Consider the following 19,160-nt stretch of genomic DNA (forward strand, 5'->3'; position numbering starts at 1 on the left):
CACGGGAGTTCGGGTTTTATTTTGGGGGGGTGGGATTGAGAAAAAAACGGAGAGAAGAAAAATAAACCCATAAAGGCGATCCCCTCCCGCCTCTGCTTTGCCAGAAGCCGGACATTTAAAGCGAGATCGGGGCCGCGCATCCTTTCCTCCTGTAAAGCGGGGAGGGGGAAAAAAAAGAGAAATCAAGGTAACATTCACCGGAATAACAGGGGTACCAACCTGTTGTGATCAAACTGATTGATTCCCCTTCTCTCTCCTCCTTTAGTGAAGGGAGGAGGAGGAGGAAGAGGGTTCGGGGGCGGGGGGGGAAAGCCGGTTTTGCGTACGGTTTGTTGGGTGGGGTGGGGTGGGGGGTGTGCCTGTGTTTTTAAGTGTCAGTCCGGCGACCTCGAGCTGCGTCAGAACGGTTTAAAAATTCAAAAAACAACAATCGTTTTATTCAGACTTGACATGTTGGTCAAAGCGTGGGATTTCAATCGTCCCTGTCACACAGGGCGGGCGCCTCCTCAAGAACACCAATGCCGTTTTCTTGTTTTGGAAATTGTGTGTGTCCTCTGTCCACACGCAGACACCCACGTGAATGGTCAGTGAGTGATTTGGTTTTATTGGAATTAAGGGCAAGTGCGTATGTCTTTTATTTCCCCCCCCCAGTTCCCCGCCCCCCCTCCCCCCGTTTGTCCTTATCCGCTGTGGGGCCTCGCTGAATTAATGGCTAATTACAACCTGACTTGCTGCCCTCATCGACCATTGTGACGTCTGTGGATTGACGGGGCCTTCCACCAGTGGCAGAGCGGCACCTCCCTCGTGTCGCGGCGCCGGCGTCACGGCCTGTCCAATGGGCGTTCGGGAGAGGGGGCGGGGACGGGGACCTCGCCTTCCCACCCTCCCCCCCCCCCCCCCCCCCCAACCCCTCGTTCAGGTTAGGTGGAGGAGTCACAGACCGAGGAGGTGGCGGGGGTGAGAGAACAGCATTGCCGGTCGGTTTTAATACATTTCCTTTCCCCGCCCCTCACCCCCCCCAGGAAAAACACTTCCCATCGAAGAGACCCCGAGCCAAACCCTCCTTCGCAAACGCAGCGGCGTGTGTGAGCTGTGTGAATAATGCGTCAGAACCGGGCTTTTAAACCTTCTTCACAGCTCGTATTCCCAAGTTGAGGAAAAGGTCAAGTTCAAAAATGGGTGTTAATTTTTTTTGGAGACATTCCGATGTTGTCATTTTAGCCCTCCCTTTGTTTTGGGTATTTTAAACTGTATTTAATAAACCGGTTTGTTTAACCTATTATCTCCCCCCCCCCCCCCCCACCGCCACTTGAAACATCCAGTAGCTTTTCTATCTTGTCACGTTCATTTTCTATACACCAGGGCATTATACCGTTTGGAATGAGCCTTTCTATTCTACATCTCACTTTGTTTCTGCGGCTTAGGTTTCTTTATTCAAGTAGCTCACTCAGTTTGAGGCTAAGGATTGCAACTAAAGCAGAATTTTATTTTCCTATCGATGCTTTGCTGGTTGGGCAAGATTGTTAACGTGAAGTATCTGATCGAATTGAGGCCGTGGCTTGAGGTCTACCTGGTGCAGAGTCCACTTAGCAGGTTTGTCGACATTCTGAGAAGAGTGGTGTATCTATCGGCGACGCGAGTTTTCTTTTGCATTCAAACCGTATGCTTTAATATTTTTCACCTTCACGCAGGGGTACTGTCATTAGTTTGACATTTGGGCTTTAAAAACGTGGTTGTAAGCCAAGTATCTTGCCCTTGTATGATATCTTACGTTTTGTTTAGAGAAACGTGCGATTCATGTAATCTAAAATCAAAACTTAAATCCTATTTAATGCAGATCATATTTTGTTTATTTTTCAAACTATTTCCTGGAGACACCAGGTTAAGTTTGTGGTGATATATCAAAATTCTGAAATAGAACGTTTCATTATCTGATCAGATTATGCTGTTATTTAGACTTTTTACGAGTTTGTAAAACGATTAGACTTTGGTACACAAGTCTATTTAGTTCCTTTGACATTTGGAAATTTAAAATCGTGTCATGGTTTTGTGCTATTGAAGTATCTAAGTATCTCAGATTGGTAAATGTTCAATCAAAAACATCAATACCATTTTTAACTCCTTTAAGTTATGTAGGTAGTATTTGATATATGAATGCTAAGTGAAAAGTTCTACCTTTCTTATTGATACTTATAAACTCTTTCAGTTACATGGCTTGATTGGAATTATATAAACAGTATAAAACCACTTAGCAACAAGCCTCGTCACTGTACTATATTGCAACTGCATATTGCAAAAGCATAATGACATGCCTTTCTGTTTCCATGTGATAATACTGTCTTATAATCAGTTTTTTATCATAAACTAGTCAAGTTGAATTGGGGGAATGTGAAATGTAAATGTAATTCTGGCAAGTGCTTTACTTGAAGTCTGAATGTATGAAAAATGGATATAGGTTTATGAAGTTGGGAATAATTCTAGTTTGCTTTGTTTTCTTAAATTTGAAATCATGCACACCATTAGAAGTGCCTCCACAGATGGGTTGTGATCATCATTTTTGCTGCTGTGAATTCTTCCGAGAACAATTTTGAATTTTGAGGGAAAATAGGAAAGAATCTGAAATCGTGACTTGCAACTCAGCTGTTTGAATTGTTGAATAATGTAGCTTCTGTATTGCAGTATCAAAGTTGAGGTTTAATGCAGCATTAATGAAAAGCTATTGTATGTAATTGTACTCATGGATGATTTTGTATTCCAGAGTATATTTCTTGGTTTGTAATCTTGAATTTGCAATGACTGTAGAAAATGCTATGTTAGGTTTATGTTACATAGTTGCTGTTATGGATTGTTTGGGCTCAATTTTTTTTTGTTATCTTTGTATTTACCTAGATAGAATTCTATATGGAACAGCATTTTGTCATCAGCATTGCAGTTGCTTGGAAGTCTGTGGGAGTTGCCAGTAATGCTATAGCGCATGCTCTGATTTCATGCATTTATGAATTTTCTGGATAATTTGTTAGATTGACATTACGGTTATATCATTTAGTTAGTTCAATTGATGAACTTGTATTGTTCTATCTTTAAGTGAGTATTTTACCCACAGATTAATTTGTCAGTTGGTTTACTTGGTGATTTCCACATTAAGGAAAACATATTTTATTTCAAAACCATTTCTTTGGAGACAAGTATGTTCTTTTAGCACCTGAAATCTTGGTGTGTATTTTTAGACTTATGCAGAATGGGTGGGGGGGTGGTGTGGAATCCCTCTTGGCTTGTACTAGTTTGCTTATGTTCAAATATTTTGTTTGAATGTTTGTAACTATATCCATTGGAAGAGAGTACTGAGGAGAGAAAGGAATGGGCTTTAGTTTGAGTCAGCTTATTTTCTGCGTTCCCACAATTTGGGGACTTAACTGTATAAGTTCATCTCATGAAGTATTTGTGTATTGCACCAAAATTTGTATTTTGCTTCATTTTATTGCACTTAGTAAAAGCACTCTTGATTTCCAAAAAAAATGTTAATTAGTGCAACTGCAGTCTGCTTGCTGAATAGCCATGGATTGCAAAAACATTTAGACAGTTGTAGCTGAAGTTGCACTGCAGAAATGGTACAAACTTTGAGCTGATTTGTTGGTGAGGTTTGAGGAGACAACTGACCTATGTTTTGAAAAGTTTGTTTTTAAATTCATTCTATGGCATCTTCCTTTCTTTGAACTAAGCAATAGATATTATGTCAACATTTTTTTGCATCTCATCATGTTATGTTTACCTTTTTTATTAGGAGTGCAGACGTCCCCAAAGAAAAAGCTAAGTCTGACAGTACAACAGAAAAGAATGGGAGAAATTTCTAAAAGATACCTGCCATTTCTCTTTTTTTTGACTAATATGTTTTTAGTTCAGTGCTGGAGGTTATTCTTTATCTAGTATTAGGAAATGTACTGGAGCAAGCAGGTAATGCAAGAATGAGGGAACACGAGAGCAGAAGTTCCTAAAGCATAATTGGTTTTGCAATAAAAGTCTGGCGGGAAACAGATCAAAAGAACCAAAAAGGCTGAGTGGGTAGAAAACTAAACAAAAAACAGCAAGGAATTGAAATGTGGGGGGGGAAGGGGCCCACAAGTAAAAATTAGGTGTAACTGTTTAGAATGAAAAAAGGAATGACAATTAAGTGTATTATTTTATTTTTCATAAGGTAGAGTATGTTTCTGGGAATGAAAAGGTGCACTAGGCAAGAAGACATTTTAGACAGTTCAAGTAAGAAATAATGCTGAAAAGATTAAGTGGAATTCAAAATAGAATAAAGTGTTAACCTCGATTTAACAACTTTATTTTTCTAGTGCCTTTAATGTAATGAAAAATCCTTGAATGCTTCACAGGAGCATTATAGAATAAAAAAAGCCAGTGGGCAACATTGGCACTATTATGTTGGATGACAAGGGAGGAAATTCAGAACTTGGAGCCAATGCAACTGAAAGTATGGCCACCAGTGTTTGGGTGGTTAAAATCATAGCTTGCAAGACCAGGATTGCAGGTATTAAAGCTGTAGGCTGGGAGAAGGCCAGTGTGACAAGTCATGGAGTAATTTTAAAATCAAACTTTGCTTAACCAGGAACTATTGTCAGTCAGTGATCAGAGGGTAATAAGTTAATATGACTTAGTGTTCATGAAGATGGCAGTTATGATCCAAAGTATATAGATTGTAGAATGTGGGCGGTCAGCCAAGGGTTTGGTGGAATAGTCTTCTCTAGAGGTAATGAAGACATGGATGAGGATTTCAGCTGCAGATGAGCAATGACAGTGTTACGGAGGTTGAAGTAGATGATCTTGGTGCAAATATGAGGTCAGAAGCTTATTTTGGGGTTGACTAACCTAGGTGAAAAGAGTGCCATTGTGTTCAAATTTTGCCAGAAGCAAATAGTCAGCAGCCATCGGTTTGGATTGTCGACCAGCAGCAATGACCTTGCATCTTCATAATGTTTTGTAAGAGAGTTTGAGGTGATTTGTAGCTGTGATTTGAGGTTCTGGATCTAAGTTTGCTCACTGAGCTGGAAGGTTCATTTTTTTTTTCAAACGTTTCATCTGAAAATGAACTTTCCAGCTCGGCGAGCAAACTTAGATCCGGCAAGAAGAAATTTCTGTTTCTGAATGCCTGATACACAGACCAATAGTTCAGGAACAGTGGAAGAGTTGAGAAAGTTGGCGATGAGATGAACTGAGGTGGAGATGAAATTATACCTGTGAAAACGAACAGTTTGTTTTTAGAATAAAACAAAGAGCCGGATGCTGGAAATCTGAAACAAAAGACATTGCTGGAGCAGCGTGACAGGTCTGACAACATTTCCAGTGACCCTTCGGAACTGGACTCAACATAAACTGTACTTTCTTTCCACAGATGGTGCAGGACATGCTGAGTTTCTGCAGCAATGTCTGCTTTTAGTTTTTCATGAGAAAAATGTGGGACCAAACAGATCTCAGAGTTCAGGTACAGGAGGGCAAAGACCATCCACTACATATGATTTTCTAAGCTTGCTTAGCTGGATTAAGAGAGAACCAGGTGAGAACAGTCCCATCCATCTGGGTGACTGGGAAGGATGCATTGAAGATGTGGTGGTGGGGTGTAAGCCGAAGAATGTCGTTTACTGTAGAAAAAAATTGGGTGTTTTTAACAGCGGTTGATCCTGAAATAATGGACAATTTTAATGAATGAGAACAGGGCTTAGTGTAAGTGTTGAATGGTTAGAGCTGTTGTCCACCTCTATATCCTTTCGTGAAAAATGAAGTATGCAGGGTTGAAAGTCAGAGGAAGTAGCAAAGGATCTGACCACTATTTCTTTTAAATTGCTTTGATTATGGAAGTTATGCAGTTGCAGGTTTGCCAGTGTGATGCTTCAGCTGAAGAAGGAATTGCATGCGACTCTGGATCTGTGTGGGGCAAGTTTCAAATATCCGTACATAAATGATAAAATTCACTCCCTACAAGCAAATTGATAAAGGGCAAGTTCTTATTTATAAAATGGAAATTTAATCTACAGGTTGTTCCACTATAACGTGTGTTTTGTTAACAAAAATGCACCATAATGCGATTGACAAATTGGGGATGCTGTTTATAAAGCACTAACTTTTAAAATATGTTTGTTGTAGTGTAATTATGTTGCTGACACTTAAGCACTGTTTGTAAAGCATGATTTTTTTCTTTAACATGGGTTTGCACAAGAATGCAACCACCTCATTATTGAAGAGCTACCTGTAATTCTTTGCGTAAATAGTAATGCATATGGGGAAAAAGAGTATACAGTGGATATTGCGCAGATGTATCTTGGAGATGTTCAGTCAGACACAGATTTTACTTTAAAGAAGTTTTCAATCAATCTCTATCTCCCTCCAAAATATTAATTCATTCTCTGACAAGAACTTGGCACCCTCAAACTTATGGATTATTGAAATGACATTGAGGCTTTGAGAGGACCTTGGACTATAGGTGACAACACCACTTTTTGCCCTTCGTTTCAAACCTCCTCAAACTGCATGTGACCTTACTTACTAAATCACATCTTGGTTGCCCCCTTAGTCTTTTGGTATTCTTTCTTCCTTTGAACATCTGATCACCTTCTCATCCTTTAAATTTTGTGTACTTACTACCCCAAGGTTGAGTTTCTCAGATATATTCTTTGTTTTCCTCCATTAGGTTCTATACTGAATTACAACTCCTCCTTCATAACTTAGATGGAATCTTTGCTTTCTTTACCTGTCCGCTCAGTTTATTTCCTAATTGTCTTTCACAGACACTCCTGACCTTGCCTACTGCCTTGACCTTGCCATCTCCCATGAATTCTATACCCAATAACTGTTGACAAGGTTATCTCTGACCATTTTCTTATAGATTCTTGCTTAGAAAGTAAACTCTTTCTGTGAACTTTCAAACTGACAAATTCTTAATCCACTTGTGACAGTACAGTTGTTAGTTTGCTCAACCACTTCATCGCTTGGCTTTCGATATTCTTGTCTCTAGCCAAGTTTGATTATTCTCCCATGGCATGACTTCACTGTAATTTTGCTCCTGTCAGTGCCTGAAGTTCAGCCTATTGGGTGAGCATTTGCCACTCTATCTCCAGCCAGGTCAGGGCAATTGGAGGGTTCAGGAGAAAGTTACTGTGGTGATGCTAGAAATAAACAGTCTTATTAGTTTATAAGGAGAAATTAAAGAAATTCACTTGTTTTAATAGATTGGAGAGGAAAGTTAATTATCTGATGGGAATGATCAAAGTTCAACTATTTTCTCTCTGATGCTGCCTCAAGTTTCTCCAGCAATTTGTTTTTCTTTGCAGATCTCCAGCATCTGCGGTTCTTTGTCTTATTAAAACATATAACCACCTGTGTGCTTGTAAGGCAGAAAAGATCAACAGGGTATGGAAGAATGTCTAGAACTAAAGAAAATAAAATTTATGTGGCATGGTCGCTGAGCAGTAAGCTGCCTGTCAGCGTTGGGGACCTGGTTCAGTTCCAGCCTTGGGTGACTGTATGGAGTTTGCATGCTCTTGATGTGTCAGTGTGGGTTTCCTCCAGGTTTTCTCCCACAGTCCAAAGGTGTGCAGGTTAGGTGGATTGGCTGGGGGAAATTGTCCATATTCTCCAGGGATGTGTAGGCTAGTGGGTTAACCATGGGAAATCCAGGGTTATAGGGTGGGTCTGGGTGGGATACTCTTCAGAGGGTTGATGTGGACTTGATAGAACAAATAGCCTGTTTCCACACTGCAGGGCTTCTGTGTTTGTGAACTGACTAGTATCAGTTATTTCAGGCTCTAAAACTGCACTAATCAAGCCCCACGTATTCTCTACCAATTCTTCAAAATTAACAACTGGTAAATAGCACGAGTCACAGTTCAAACAATTTAATTATTTTTCTTAAGCATAATAGCTAATCAGAAGTTATGTCTATCTCAAAACAACTAACCATAATGTAAATAATTTGTAACAAGTACTTCCATTTTTTCACAGTTGCCTAATTCGTTAAAAACTGCTCAGTGTTGTATTTGCAGGGAGTTGATTTGGATTTGAGTCTTGAGTTTTGCTTGTTTTTTGACTTCTATTTTTCTTTTCTTATGTTTCAGTATTGAAATGATGAGGTGAGCACCCAGCAGTTTGTGGATCATAAAAACTATTTCTAAAAGGTGTTACCTGTACATGGTTTACTGATTCGCTATTAGTGAAGCGAATAATCTGTTTGACACTTGTCATGTCAGAGTATAATTGTGTGAAGTGTGTAAAAACTGTTAGATTCCACTTTAGTTTCATGAGCTCCAGTAATAGCATAGAACAGTGTGCGCGAATCTGGTCCCTATACCTGTGGACACCAAATAACTTATCTGATCTAAGTTTTTTTTAACACTTCCTGTTAACCTTGACTGGTTGTATCTTTGATCGGCATGTCCGCGCGATGCAAGGATTTAAGTTAAGCTTTGTCCTAGTTAGACCTTAATAGAAGTTGTACTTCATGTGATCAGTGACTGCTTTATTGTAGTCTAGTGAAATCCATTTCAAAGATTAAAAGTTATACCTGTTCAAAGAAGTCTCCAAAAACAATTTGATTTTTTTCTGTCCATGTCTTGTGGGCATGATAGTATGCAGTACTTGAATTTCTTATTCACACTCAAGATTTGACTAATCAAACTGGTCTGTCTTTTGTGAATGAGGTTGCAACATCCTTGTAAATCTTTTCTGAACTCTTTCAAGTTTCAAAACATCCAATAGGAAGGAGACCAGAATTGCACACAATATTCCAGCAGTGGCCTAACCAATGTCCTGTACAGCTGCAACATGACTCCCAACTTCTGTATTCGATACTCTGACCAATAAATGTAAGCATACCTAACGCCGCCTTCAATATCCTATCTGTGACTCCACTTTCAAGGAGCTGCGGACCTGCACTCCAAGGTCTTAGTTCAGCAACGCTCCCTAGGACCTCACCGTTAAGTGTGGAATTCCAGCTAAGATTTGCTTTCCCAAAATTAAACTCCATCTGACACTTCTCAGCCCATTGGCCCATTTGATCATGATTCCGTTTAATCTGAGGTAAACTTCTTCACTATCCACTACACCACCAATTTTGGTGTCATCTGTAAAACTAACTATATCTCTTTATGCTCACATCCAACTCATTTATATAAATAAGTAGTGGACCCAGCACTGATCCTTGTGGCACTCCACTAGTCACAGTCCTCCAGTCTGAAAAACAGCCCTCCGCTACCATCCTCTGTCTTCTACCTTTTGAGCCAGTACTGTATCCAAATGGCTATTCTTCCTGTTTTGAGACCTAACTTGCTAACCAGTCTCCTATGGGGAAACCTTTTGAATGCCTTACTGGAGTCCATATAGATTGCATCTATTGCTCTGCCCTCATCAATCCTCTTTGTTACTTCAAAAATCTCAAACATGATTTCCCATGCGCAAAGCCAGGTTGACTGTCCCTAATCAGTCCTTGCCTTTCCAAGTACATGTACATCCTGTCCCTCAGGATTTTCTCCAACAACTTGCCCCCCACCGATGTCAAGCTCACTGGTCTATAGTTCCCTGGTGTCTTCTTGATATAAAATGGATTGGGTATGTTGAGTGTTTAGAAGAGATTGTAAATGGATTAGTAATGAGCATGAATTATTTCCCACCATGAGAAATTATGGTATTTAAATTCACTCTGGTGGAATTAAAATAGCTAGCCTAATGACCCTGTAACCATTGCTGAGTGCGATAAAACTGATTACCTTATTGAGGTTGTACTATAGGTCTCCCCGCAGTCAGGAAATTGAGCAAATTTGGAAGGTGATGGCAGATATCTGTACGAAATGTAAGCTTGTAATGATAGGAGCTTTTAATTTTCCAAACATAGACCGGATCTGCTATAATGTGAAGAGCTTGAATGGAGAGGAGTTTATATATGTCGAAGAAAATTTTCTTATTCAGTATGTGGAAGTACCTACTAGAGAAGGAAGAAAACTTAACCAACTCTGGAGAAATATGGCATGGCAAATGATTGAGGTGTCAGTGGGAAAGCAATTTGTCATCAGTGGCCACTTTTTAAAATGAATAGAATTGTTATGAAAAAGGATAGACCAGATCTAAAAGTCTGTGTACCAGACTGGAGTCAGGCCAATTTTTGACAGTATTAGGCAAGAATTCTCAAATGATTAGGAAATGCTATTCACAACTAAAGGGATGGTTGGGAAGTGGAAGGCTCTCAAAAATGAGAGAGCGCCCAGAGGCAGTATGTTCCTGTTTAGTGTGAAGGGCAAGGCTGGTAGGTGTAGAAACTGCTGAACGCTTAGAGAAATTTCGGCTCTGGACAAGAAAAAGGAGGTATATAGCAGGTATAGACAGGTGGAATCAAGTGAATCCCTCCAGTATAAGATTAGTCGAAGTATACTTGGGTAATCAGGAGGGCAAAGAGTGGTCAGAGCATTGGCAAATAGGGTTGAGGTGAATCCAAAGAGAGCAAACCGATACATGAAGGGCAAAATATAACGAGGGAGGGAATTGGGCCCCTTAAAAATCACTGTGGCAGTTGTGGGGAACCGCAAGCATTGGGTGGGATACTAAACCAGTGTTTTATCATTATTTACTGTGGAGAAAGATATGGAAGCAAGAGAACTCTGAGAAAAACATGTTTTATCTTAAAGTCTCCATATTCCAGGTGAGGAAGCGCTTAACGTTTTAAAATGCATAAAGGTCAATAAATCTCAGGACTTGATCACATGCATCCTAAATATTTTGGGAAGCTAAGGAAGAGGTTGGGCTCCTTGCTGAGATACTTGTCTCATCCTCAGCTGTGTGATGAGGTGCTGGAAGACTGGAAGGTGGCCTTTGTGCCATTATTTAAGAAAAATGGTAAGGAAAAGACAGGCAACTGTAGAGCCAGTGATTCTTACATCACTGGTGGGTAAGCTGTTGGAGTGGATTCTGAGGGACCGGGTTTACGTGCATTTGGAAAGGCTTTGTGCGTAGGAAATTGTCTCTCTAACTTCATTTGAGTTTGAGAAAGTAACAAAGATGATTGAAGGCAAGATGTTATGGACCAGGCCAGACCCCCTCAAAACATTTCAAGAAAGTAGTCCAGACCTTAACTTTGCTAGTTGTTTATTCAGGTGTAATGCAGATATTCTAGGAGTGTTGCTGCTGGTGAAGCCGCTTAATTTAAACAAAAACTTATTTTAAGCAAAACAGAACAGATGGCTCGGTGGCTGAGTGGTTAGAACAACTGCCTCACAGCACCAGGTACCCAGGTTTGATTCGAGCCTCTGGCGACTGTGTGGAGTTTGTGCATTCTCCCTGTGTCTGCGTGGGTTTCCTCTGGGTGCTCCGGTTTCTTTCCGCAATCCATAGCTGTGCAGGTTAGGTGAATTGGCCATCTTAAATTACCCATAGTATAAGGTGAATTAGTCAGAGGGAAATGGGTCTGGGTGGGTTACTCTTCGGAGGGTCGGTGTGGACTTTTTGGGCTGAAGGGCCTGTTTCCAGTGTCGGGAATCTAATCTTAAAACAAAATTACTGAATGAAACAAAGAACAGAATACTGAAAAACCCAATCTCTCTGAAAACTCAACGGATCATCCCAACTTAATTTTGCTGTTCCAAATAATTGCAGCAATCTCCATAAACACCCCCTTGGCACAAAAGGTGAAATTAAACACCGGTCGTGCAGGAGAGAAGTTAGAGGGGCCCAACGTGGACCTGCTGCTTTGGGTCCAGCAACTTCAAAACTGCCTGACTGCTTTCACTGACTAGCCAGACTGCCACAAATCAAATCAAACCAGAGAAAAACTGAGCTGGTAGAACTGGCCACTCCTCTTTTCATTATACAAGTTTTTTTTTTAATTTGAAAGCCTTTCTCCTGAGGCAGTATCTATTTGCTACAATCATGGGCAGCATGGTGGCGTTGCTGCCTCACAGCGCCAGAGACCTGGATTCAATTCCCACCTCAGACAACTGTCTGTGTGGAGTTTGCACATTCTCTTCCTGTCTGCGTGGGTTTTCTCCAGGTTCTCCGGTTTCCTCCCATAGTCGAAAAATGTGCAGGTTAGGTGAATTGACCGTGCTAAATTGCCTATAGTGTTAGGTGTAGGGGTTTATGTAGGTGAATGGGTCTGGGTGGGTTGCTCTTTGGAGGGTCAGCGTGGACTTGTTGGGCCGAAGGGCGTGTTTCCACACAAAGTAATCTAATCTTTTTAAAAAAAATCAAACTGGCCCTAAAGCCCTTCAAACATGGACTGCATGGAATCTGTGTCTTTTGTGACCTCTGGGGAAAAAAGCCCAAGACAAAACATTTTTAAAGGAGCATCATCCACAGATCAGTGGAGGTTGTCTGTACAAACTTTAGCAAAGCATTCAACAAAGTTTCATGTAGTAGACTAGTTAGTAAGGTTAGAATTCATGAATCCAGGAGAGCTTGCCATCTGGAGACAAAATTGTTTGAAGGCTGGTGACAAAAGGTACTGACACAAAGTTGTTTTTTGGACTGGAGACCTGTGTCCACAAGGATCAGTGTAGGGTCGGCTACTTTGTCATTTATGTAAATGATTTGGATGTGAACATAGGAGGTACAGTTAGTAAGTTTGCAGATGACACCAAAGTTGGAGGTCTAGTGGAATGCACAGAAGGTTACCTCAGTACGACAGGATCTTTGATCAGATGGGCTGAGGAGTAGCAGATGAAGTTTTTTATTTGGATAAATGATAAGTGTGGCATTTTGGGAAGGCAAATCATGGCAGGACTTGTGCACTTAATGATGCAGTCCTGGGAAGGATTGCGAAACAGACCTTTGGGTGCATGTTCATTGATCATTGAAGATGGGATGGTGCAGTTGGTGCTCTTGCCTTTATTGGTTATTGCATTGTGTAGGAATTCAGTGTTGTTGTGGCTGTACAGGACATTTGTTCGGCAACTTTGGAATACTGCATTCAATTTTAGTCTCCTTTTAAAGGAAAGATGTTAAACTTGAAAGGGTGCAGGAAAGACTTGAGGATGTTGCTGGGGTCAAAGGGTTTGAGCTATTGTTGGAGGCTGAATAAGCTGGTCCTGTTTTCCCTGGAGTGTTTGGAGGCTGAGGGGTGATCTTATACCAGTCTAAAGAATCATGAAGGTCATGGATAGCCAAGGTTGTTTTTTCTGCTGAGTTGGGGGAGTCCAAAGAGAATATATAGCTTTAAGGTGAGAGGGGAAAGATTTAAAACTGAGCTGAGGGACAACTTTTTCACGCAGATGGTGGTGCATGTATGGAGTGAGCTGCCAGAGGAAGTGGTGGAGGCTGGTACAATTGCAACATTTAAAAGGCACCTAGATGGGTATATGAATAGGAAGGGTTCAGAGGAATATGGGCCAAGTGCTGGCAAATAGAACTATATTAGGTTAGGATCTCTGGTTGGCATGGATGAGTTGGACCATTGGGTCCATGTCTGTGTTGTACGGCTCTATGACACTGTCCTTAAGGGATTGAAATCTGTCATTCTTTCTTGAGCAAACCACTCAATTCCAGGGCAGTAAGGGGTTGGTGCTAAACATTGACTCAGCCAGTAATGCCAACATCCCATTAAAACTTGGAAACTGTCACAGGAATAGCCTTGTTGGGCAAATGATCCTTTCTGTAACCATATGCTTTACGACATAATTGAAGGTGGCTGCCTCTTGTGGTCAGTGAATTTTGCTGCTTTCCTGTATAAAAGCTGCTGCAATGTTAAATATGAATTTCATATAACCATAAAATGTCCTAGTGGTAGTAGACCTACCTTTGGTTCAAGTCCCATTTTCTCCAGAGGTTTATAATAACATCTCTGAACAGGTTTTGAAAAATAGGTTAATAATAAAAAGTATCCACCAACTAATTATTTTCTAAATATTTTCATGAATGTTTATATTTCAGCTGTTAATGGTTTAAGAAAAAAATTTGTATTTTAAATCATATTTCCTGTGCTCGTGCTTGTAGTTGCCATTTTACTCATGCACTTGGATAGATGTCATGTTAAGCGTCACAGCCATCGTCAGGCAAATATTTTAAAGGTGAGCATCTGTTCAAAGTACACTTAAAAGCACTGATGAGTTGGTTTAAGATTAGAATTGTATGTAGTAGATCAAAAGGTGGTTAACTTTGTATTTCTGTCAAAGAAACATCTTTATTCAATAATTATCCTGTGCTGGCTGAACAGAAATTTCTTTTAATATTTTGAAGACCCTTGGTCATTATTTTTATCACAAATTCTGTACCTGGCAGTGTCTGTCTCCTGCAATTGCCTGAACCTGAACAAGACTTTGCAAGCTTGTTGTTGTTACCTGGTTCTGTCTCCTGACACATAGGAAATGCTCTGCCAGTTAGAAAAAAAAGCAACACTGCATAAACCCAAAACATTCGAAGGAATAGGACAAAATAACATCACTGACTGGGTACCGTGTATTTGCACTCCTGTACTGAATGTGGCTTGGAGTTAGCATGCATTCTCTTTAGACCTGATGATAAGCTTTAAACCATATCCATCCCATCACCAAACTGACTATCGCAGTTTGTAACCTGATCTGACTACAACAAATCTACACTATTTTGTAGCTGGCCTTCTGTGTTTTGCCTTGAAATAAGAATATTCCTGTGCTATCCTGGCTGGTATTCCATCTTTCCCTCAGAAGATAAACTTTAACTGATCCAAAAATCTCTTAACATACGCCAAATTCAGTTCACCCATGATTTTGTGCACTGTATTTTAGTTCCTTTTTAATTTATCATCCTTATTTTCTGATTGCTGCATGACCTTTGTCTTTTCACCCTACAAGTCTGAAATATCTGGTTGCCTCTAATTCTGGCATGTTTTGCATTCAAAGTTTTAAACGTTCCACAATTGAAGTCCAGGCTTTCAGTGATAAGTTTTGGCATTCCTTCAGTTTCTGTTTTTTGACCTGTCTCAAGATGTTGCTTGAAGCCCATCTCTTTGACAAAACTTCTTGCTAATCTGTCCTGAGCTTTTGTGCCTCTGTGTCAAATATTCATTAAAACTGCTGTGGTGTACCATGGAATAGCTTGCTATATTCAAGGTATTGTGTAAATGCTAGTGCTGTTACAAATGGTCAATGTTCCAGACAGGTTGCATTACTGAGGTGGTCTTGTGGGACAGTGGGTAACATTTCTACCTGTGTGCCAGAAGCTTGAGACCCAATCCAGGAGTTAAGAATGCATCTTCTGTAACTATAAAATCTAAGTAGATTGATTATCAGTGTGTGAATCTTTTCAGAGTGCCTATGGCAGTTGATAAGAACAGCCAAGTCTCCTGGCCACCTATGTTTTATGCAGCTTGGCACCCATAAAGCTGTACAACCACCAGTGTCCGGTTAGTGATCTGTTCCAGGAATTGGGACCTATAAAGCGGATGCAAGCTTTGTTTGCCTCTTACACCTCTAGATTCAGGAAACCTTCTGAGGCTTTAATTGTGTTCAACGCAATGCCCTGTATAGTGATATGTCTGGCTTGGGGCTCAGTTTTACCAACTTTGAGAAAATGTTTACTCAGTGCAAAGGCTTTTCAAAGACTGGTATGGAAATTGTTGCATCTATCCTTAATTTTTTGACTCTGCTTGGTTTGGTAAAGCAAATTCATGTTGGAGGCTGCTGCTTTCACAGCTACCAACTCCAACAGTTTAAATATGACGCCAAAGCTATGACATGTTTGAGCATTTCAGCTCACACTTGATGGAACTGGTTCCGCAAGCTACAGAATTTATTTAGTTCATTGAAAAAAGCTGTTCAGTTCAGCTGATACCAATCTGGCCGAAAATTTCACATGATGTATCATTTGGTGGGTCTCATCTCGAAGGTTTTCTATAAAGATAGATTGTGACTCTGCAAATGTTTGGCAAATGGTGTGTAATGCAGGAAAATGTGCAATTGGCTACTTTGGCAGGAAGAGTAAAAGACAGCATATTATCTGAACAATTAGTGATTGCTGAGCTGTGGTGCAGAGGTTTCCAGTGTCCTTGTGGACAAATCGCAAAAGGTGATCATGAGAGGAAATGATGACAAATGTAAATAGGTTATTCTCCATTTATATGGGACATTGGTGAGACTGCATCTGGAGTATTGCTCAGTATTAGCCAATGTATCTAAGAAAGAATTTGAATACATTTCAAGTAGTTCAGTGCAGGCAGACTAGATGAATATCCGGAATAAAGGGCTGTCTTGCGAAGAAAGGATGGACAGGCTTGTATCGATCAGAGTTCAGAACTAATGCAAACATGAGATTCCAAGAGTGCCTTGGGAGCCAATGTAGAACTGGAGGGGGTCACCCATTTGAAGCAGATGAGGCAATTATTTTGAGAATTGTCCCTCTGCAATATTCTTTCTGAAAAAATGGTGAAAGTGATATCCTGTCTTTGGGCAGAAAAGTAGGTAACTTTTTTGAGGAAGCGATGAAAGCTTATCAGGGTAGGTGGCAATGCAGATTATATGTTACAGTGCAATCAGTTGTGATTCTATTGAGGGACCAAGCAGACCCAAAGGAGTGAATGGCTTGCTGCTGCACCATGTTTGTGTGATGAAACTGAGTTTCTTTTCCTCTGCTCACACTTATGAGAAAATTTAGGCCAGAAATGTTTTTGTACTTCATGTAATTAAATGTAATTATTTGTATATCTGTTTGTTTAAACAGGTAAATAAGGAGAAAACACTTTGTTTTGTTTTTTCTAATTTGTTAAACCAATAGTAAAATTGATCTACAGTCTGAATTTTTCTTCCAGTAGTACTAATTTTAATATTTATAAACAAGCGCCTAAACTCAAAATGTAATGGAATATCATTAGTATGAAATTACTTCAACTACATTGTGATGTTGAACTGGCAGTGTTAATTTGAGTCAAGGGGGCAGCACGGTGGCACAGTGGTTAGCACTGCTGCTTCAGTGCCAGGGACCTGGGTTTAATTCTCACCTCCGGTAACTGTCTGTCTGTGGAGTTTGCACATTCTCCCCGTGTCTGCGTGGGTTTCCTCTGGGTGCTCTGGTTCCCTCCTACAGTCCAAAGTTGTGCAGGTTAGGTGAATTGGCCATGCTAAATTGCCCATAGTGTTAGGTGCATTAGTTAGGGGTAAATGTAGGGGAATGGGTCTGGATGAGTTGCTCTTCAGGGGGCCAGTGTGGACTTGTTGGGCCTGAAGGGCCTGCTTCCACACTGTAGGGAATCCAATCTAATTTCAGAGGGATGTGGAAGCTTTTTGCAAAGGGCAGTCTTGCACTGATTCAGTTTGCAACCAGTCCAGTGTGATATCATCTAGTTTGTAAAGTTCTTGCACTGGAGTTGTTGATCTCTTATGGAAATTTGATAAACTACAAGTACAGTCATCAGATTATGCTCAAATCAACAAAGTTCCTCATGATTGACCATCAAACAAACTTATTATGAAATTTGGAGTATTTATTAAGGTATTTGATCTTGTGCAGTCAAAATTAAACAGTCTCATAGGTTAATTCCTAAAAACATCTCTTGTTAATGATGCCTGGCCCATAATCTCTGTAATCTTTGCTAGTAACCCACATATCCTTAAATGCTGTCAAGCTAGTTAAAATTGAGGCACCCATCCAAACGGAATTATTCCTCTTTGGTGGTGCAATGACTTTAATTTGTAATCCACTGGGGACTTGGAATTTAATCTCCTTCAGCAACCTTTCTTCTAGACCCAGGAAAAGTGTAGAACCACCAGATAGTAATATGTTGCTAAAGAGATCTTTCCTCAAGCTTCTGTCACATTTTGAAATACTATCATAGATCAACTTATGAATTCCAGGTTCTTCCAAACCTACAATGGAAGTTGTGAAGAGTAGTTCTGGCGCTTGGAAGAGTTCTTTTTGGAGTGTGATCAGATTCCCATCAGGGAGTGTATATTCCTGTTGAAGGTCATCTATTTGACTTTTGCTGTCCAACTGAGGATCAAGAGCAACATAACATAATGTTTCTTTGATGTTCTCAAAGGTCTCCTTAGGAATTGTATTTGGGATGTTATGACCATTTTCCAGTAGAAGTTTCCTCACGTTTTCAGTGATGTCATTTCCAGCAAGTTTAAGTCTTTTGACAGCATCGGGCAGGTAGTAGCCTTCATAAATCGGTACAGCATCAGTTAATCCAAAGCCACTATCGAGGACTATTCCCCTAGTCCGTCCTGATGCATAGAGTGCTAGAGTTGCAGGAATAGCCACGTACATAGCTGGCACATTAAAACATTCAAACATAATTTCAGCCATTCTTTCTCTGTTAATGAAGGAAGTCAGTGGAGCAGCAGTTATCAAAACTGGCCTCTCTTTTGATTTGATATGAAGTTCAGAGGTATAAACATGCTTCCAAAGCTTTTCCAGAAATTCCCAGGAGGTTACTGTACCACGCTCAATAGGATATTTTAAGCACCCACTACCTCTTTTAGCCAGAGCCTTTTTTCCAAAATACATTTCTGTATGGGTTGTTTCACGTGTGCTTCCCTTGACTTTGAAAGTACCTACAATGGATGGTATGACTGAAGTTGGAATGCTGTCGCCAACCAACCCGGATTTGCAGAGCCCTGAACCATTATCTATGATTACATCAGGAATGTCCATCATTTGATGTGTAGCGAATCTTGTCAATTTGAACAGCAAGTCTTACTTGCCTCTTCTGGACAAGCAGGTACCCTGTAATTGCAACTAGAGTCGAAGACCTGCAGTAGGGTAGATCATTGCCACCAGATGACTCAATAATCGGTAGCTATGTGACCAGTGAAAAGAGCCACATCATAATAACTAACCTTTAAATGACCTGTGACTCATTAAGACAGATCAATAGTCTTCATTTGATATAAGAAAAAATATGATGAGGTAAACGGCCATGTTCTGAAGAAGTGGAAGCTCAAGAATGATGCAAAGGAAGCACCATGAATTGTCAGGCTATTGGTGAGCTCCAGTCAGGTTGAGAATTAGCTGCAAACAAGGTAGTTTAGTGAATCACATCTGTCCTTGCAGTTGGGGCTTGTTTCAAAGCAGCCAGTCTTATTTTGGTTCATAATGCAACACACAACTTAAGTTTTATTTCCCTGATACGCAAATTGGTTACAGTCATGCATATGGAGATTTTCGATTATTGTATAGGTTGTATAAATGGAGCTTGTAATTTCTCAATCAAAGAT

The 19,160-nt window shown here is 40.3% G+C and overlaps 2 protein-coding genes across 9 annotated transcripts in view; one reads left to right on the top strand and one right to left on the bottom strand.

Moving 5' to 3' along the window:
* Positions 1 to 19,160, top strand: part of kiaa0232 (KIAA0232 ortholog) — a 128,478-nt gene that overhangs the window by 1,125 nt on the left and 108,193 nt on the right. For 4 of the 8 annotated variants that reach the window (XM_072584056.1, XM_072584061.1, XM_072584064.1 and 1 more), the window contains exon 1: positions 915 to 1,593. The exons of 1 other annotated variant lie outside the window; for it this stretch is intronic. The gene's annotated coding sequence lies outside the window, so the exon portion shown is untranslated. Of the gene's footprint in view, positions 1 to 18; positions 188 to 411; positions 584 to 914; positions 1,594 to 19,160 lie in introns of those variants that run through there. 3 more of the 8 variants (XM_072584057.1, XM_072584059.1, XM_072584058.1) reach the window with 3 other exon arrangements.
* Positions 17,482 to 18,600, bottom strand: LOC140485471 (actin-1-like). The gene has a single exon (XM_072583677.1). The coding sequence runs from the start codon at positions 18,598 to 18,600 to the stop codon at positions 17,482 to 17,484; it is 1,119 nt and encodes a 372-aa protein (XP_072439778.1).

The sequence above is a fragment of the Chiloscyllium punctatum genome, chromosome 14 (assembly GCF_047496795.1).
Source record: "Chiloscyllium punctatum isolate Juve2018m chromosome 14, sChiPun1.3, whole genome shotgun sequence".
In the NCBI taxonomy this organism is placed as follows: Eukaryota; Metazoa; Chordata; class Chondrichthyes; order Orectolobiformes; family Hemiscylliidae; genus Chiloscyllium; species Chiloscyllium punctatum.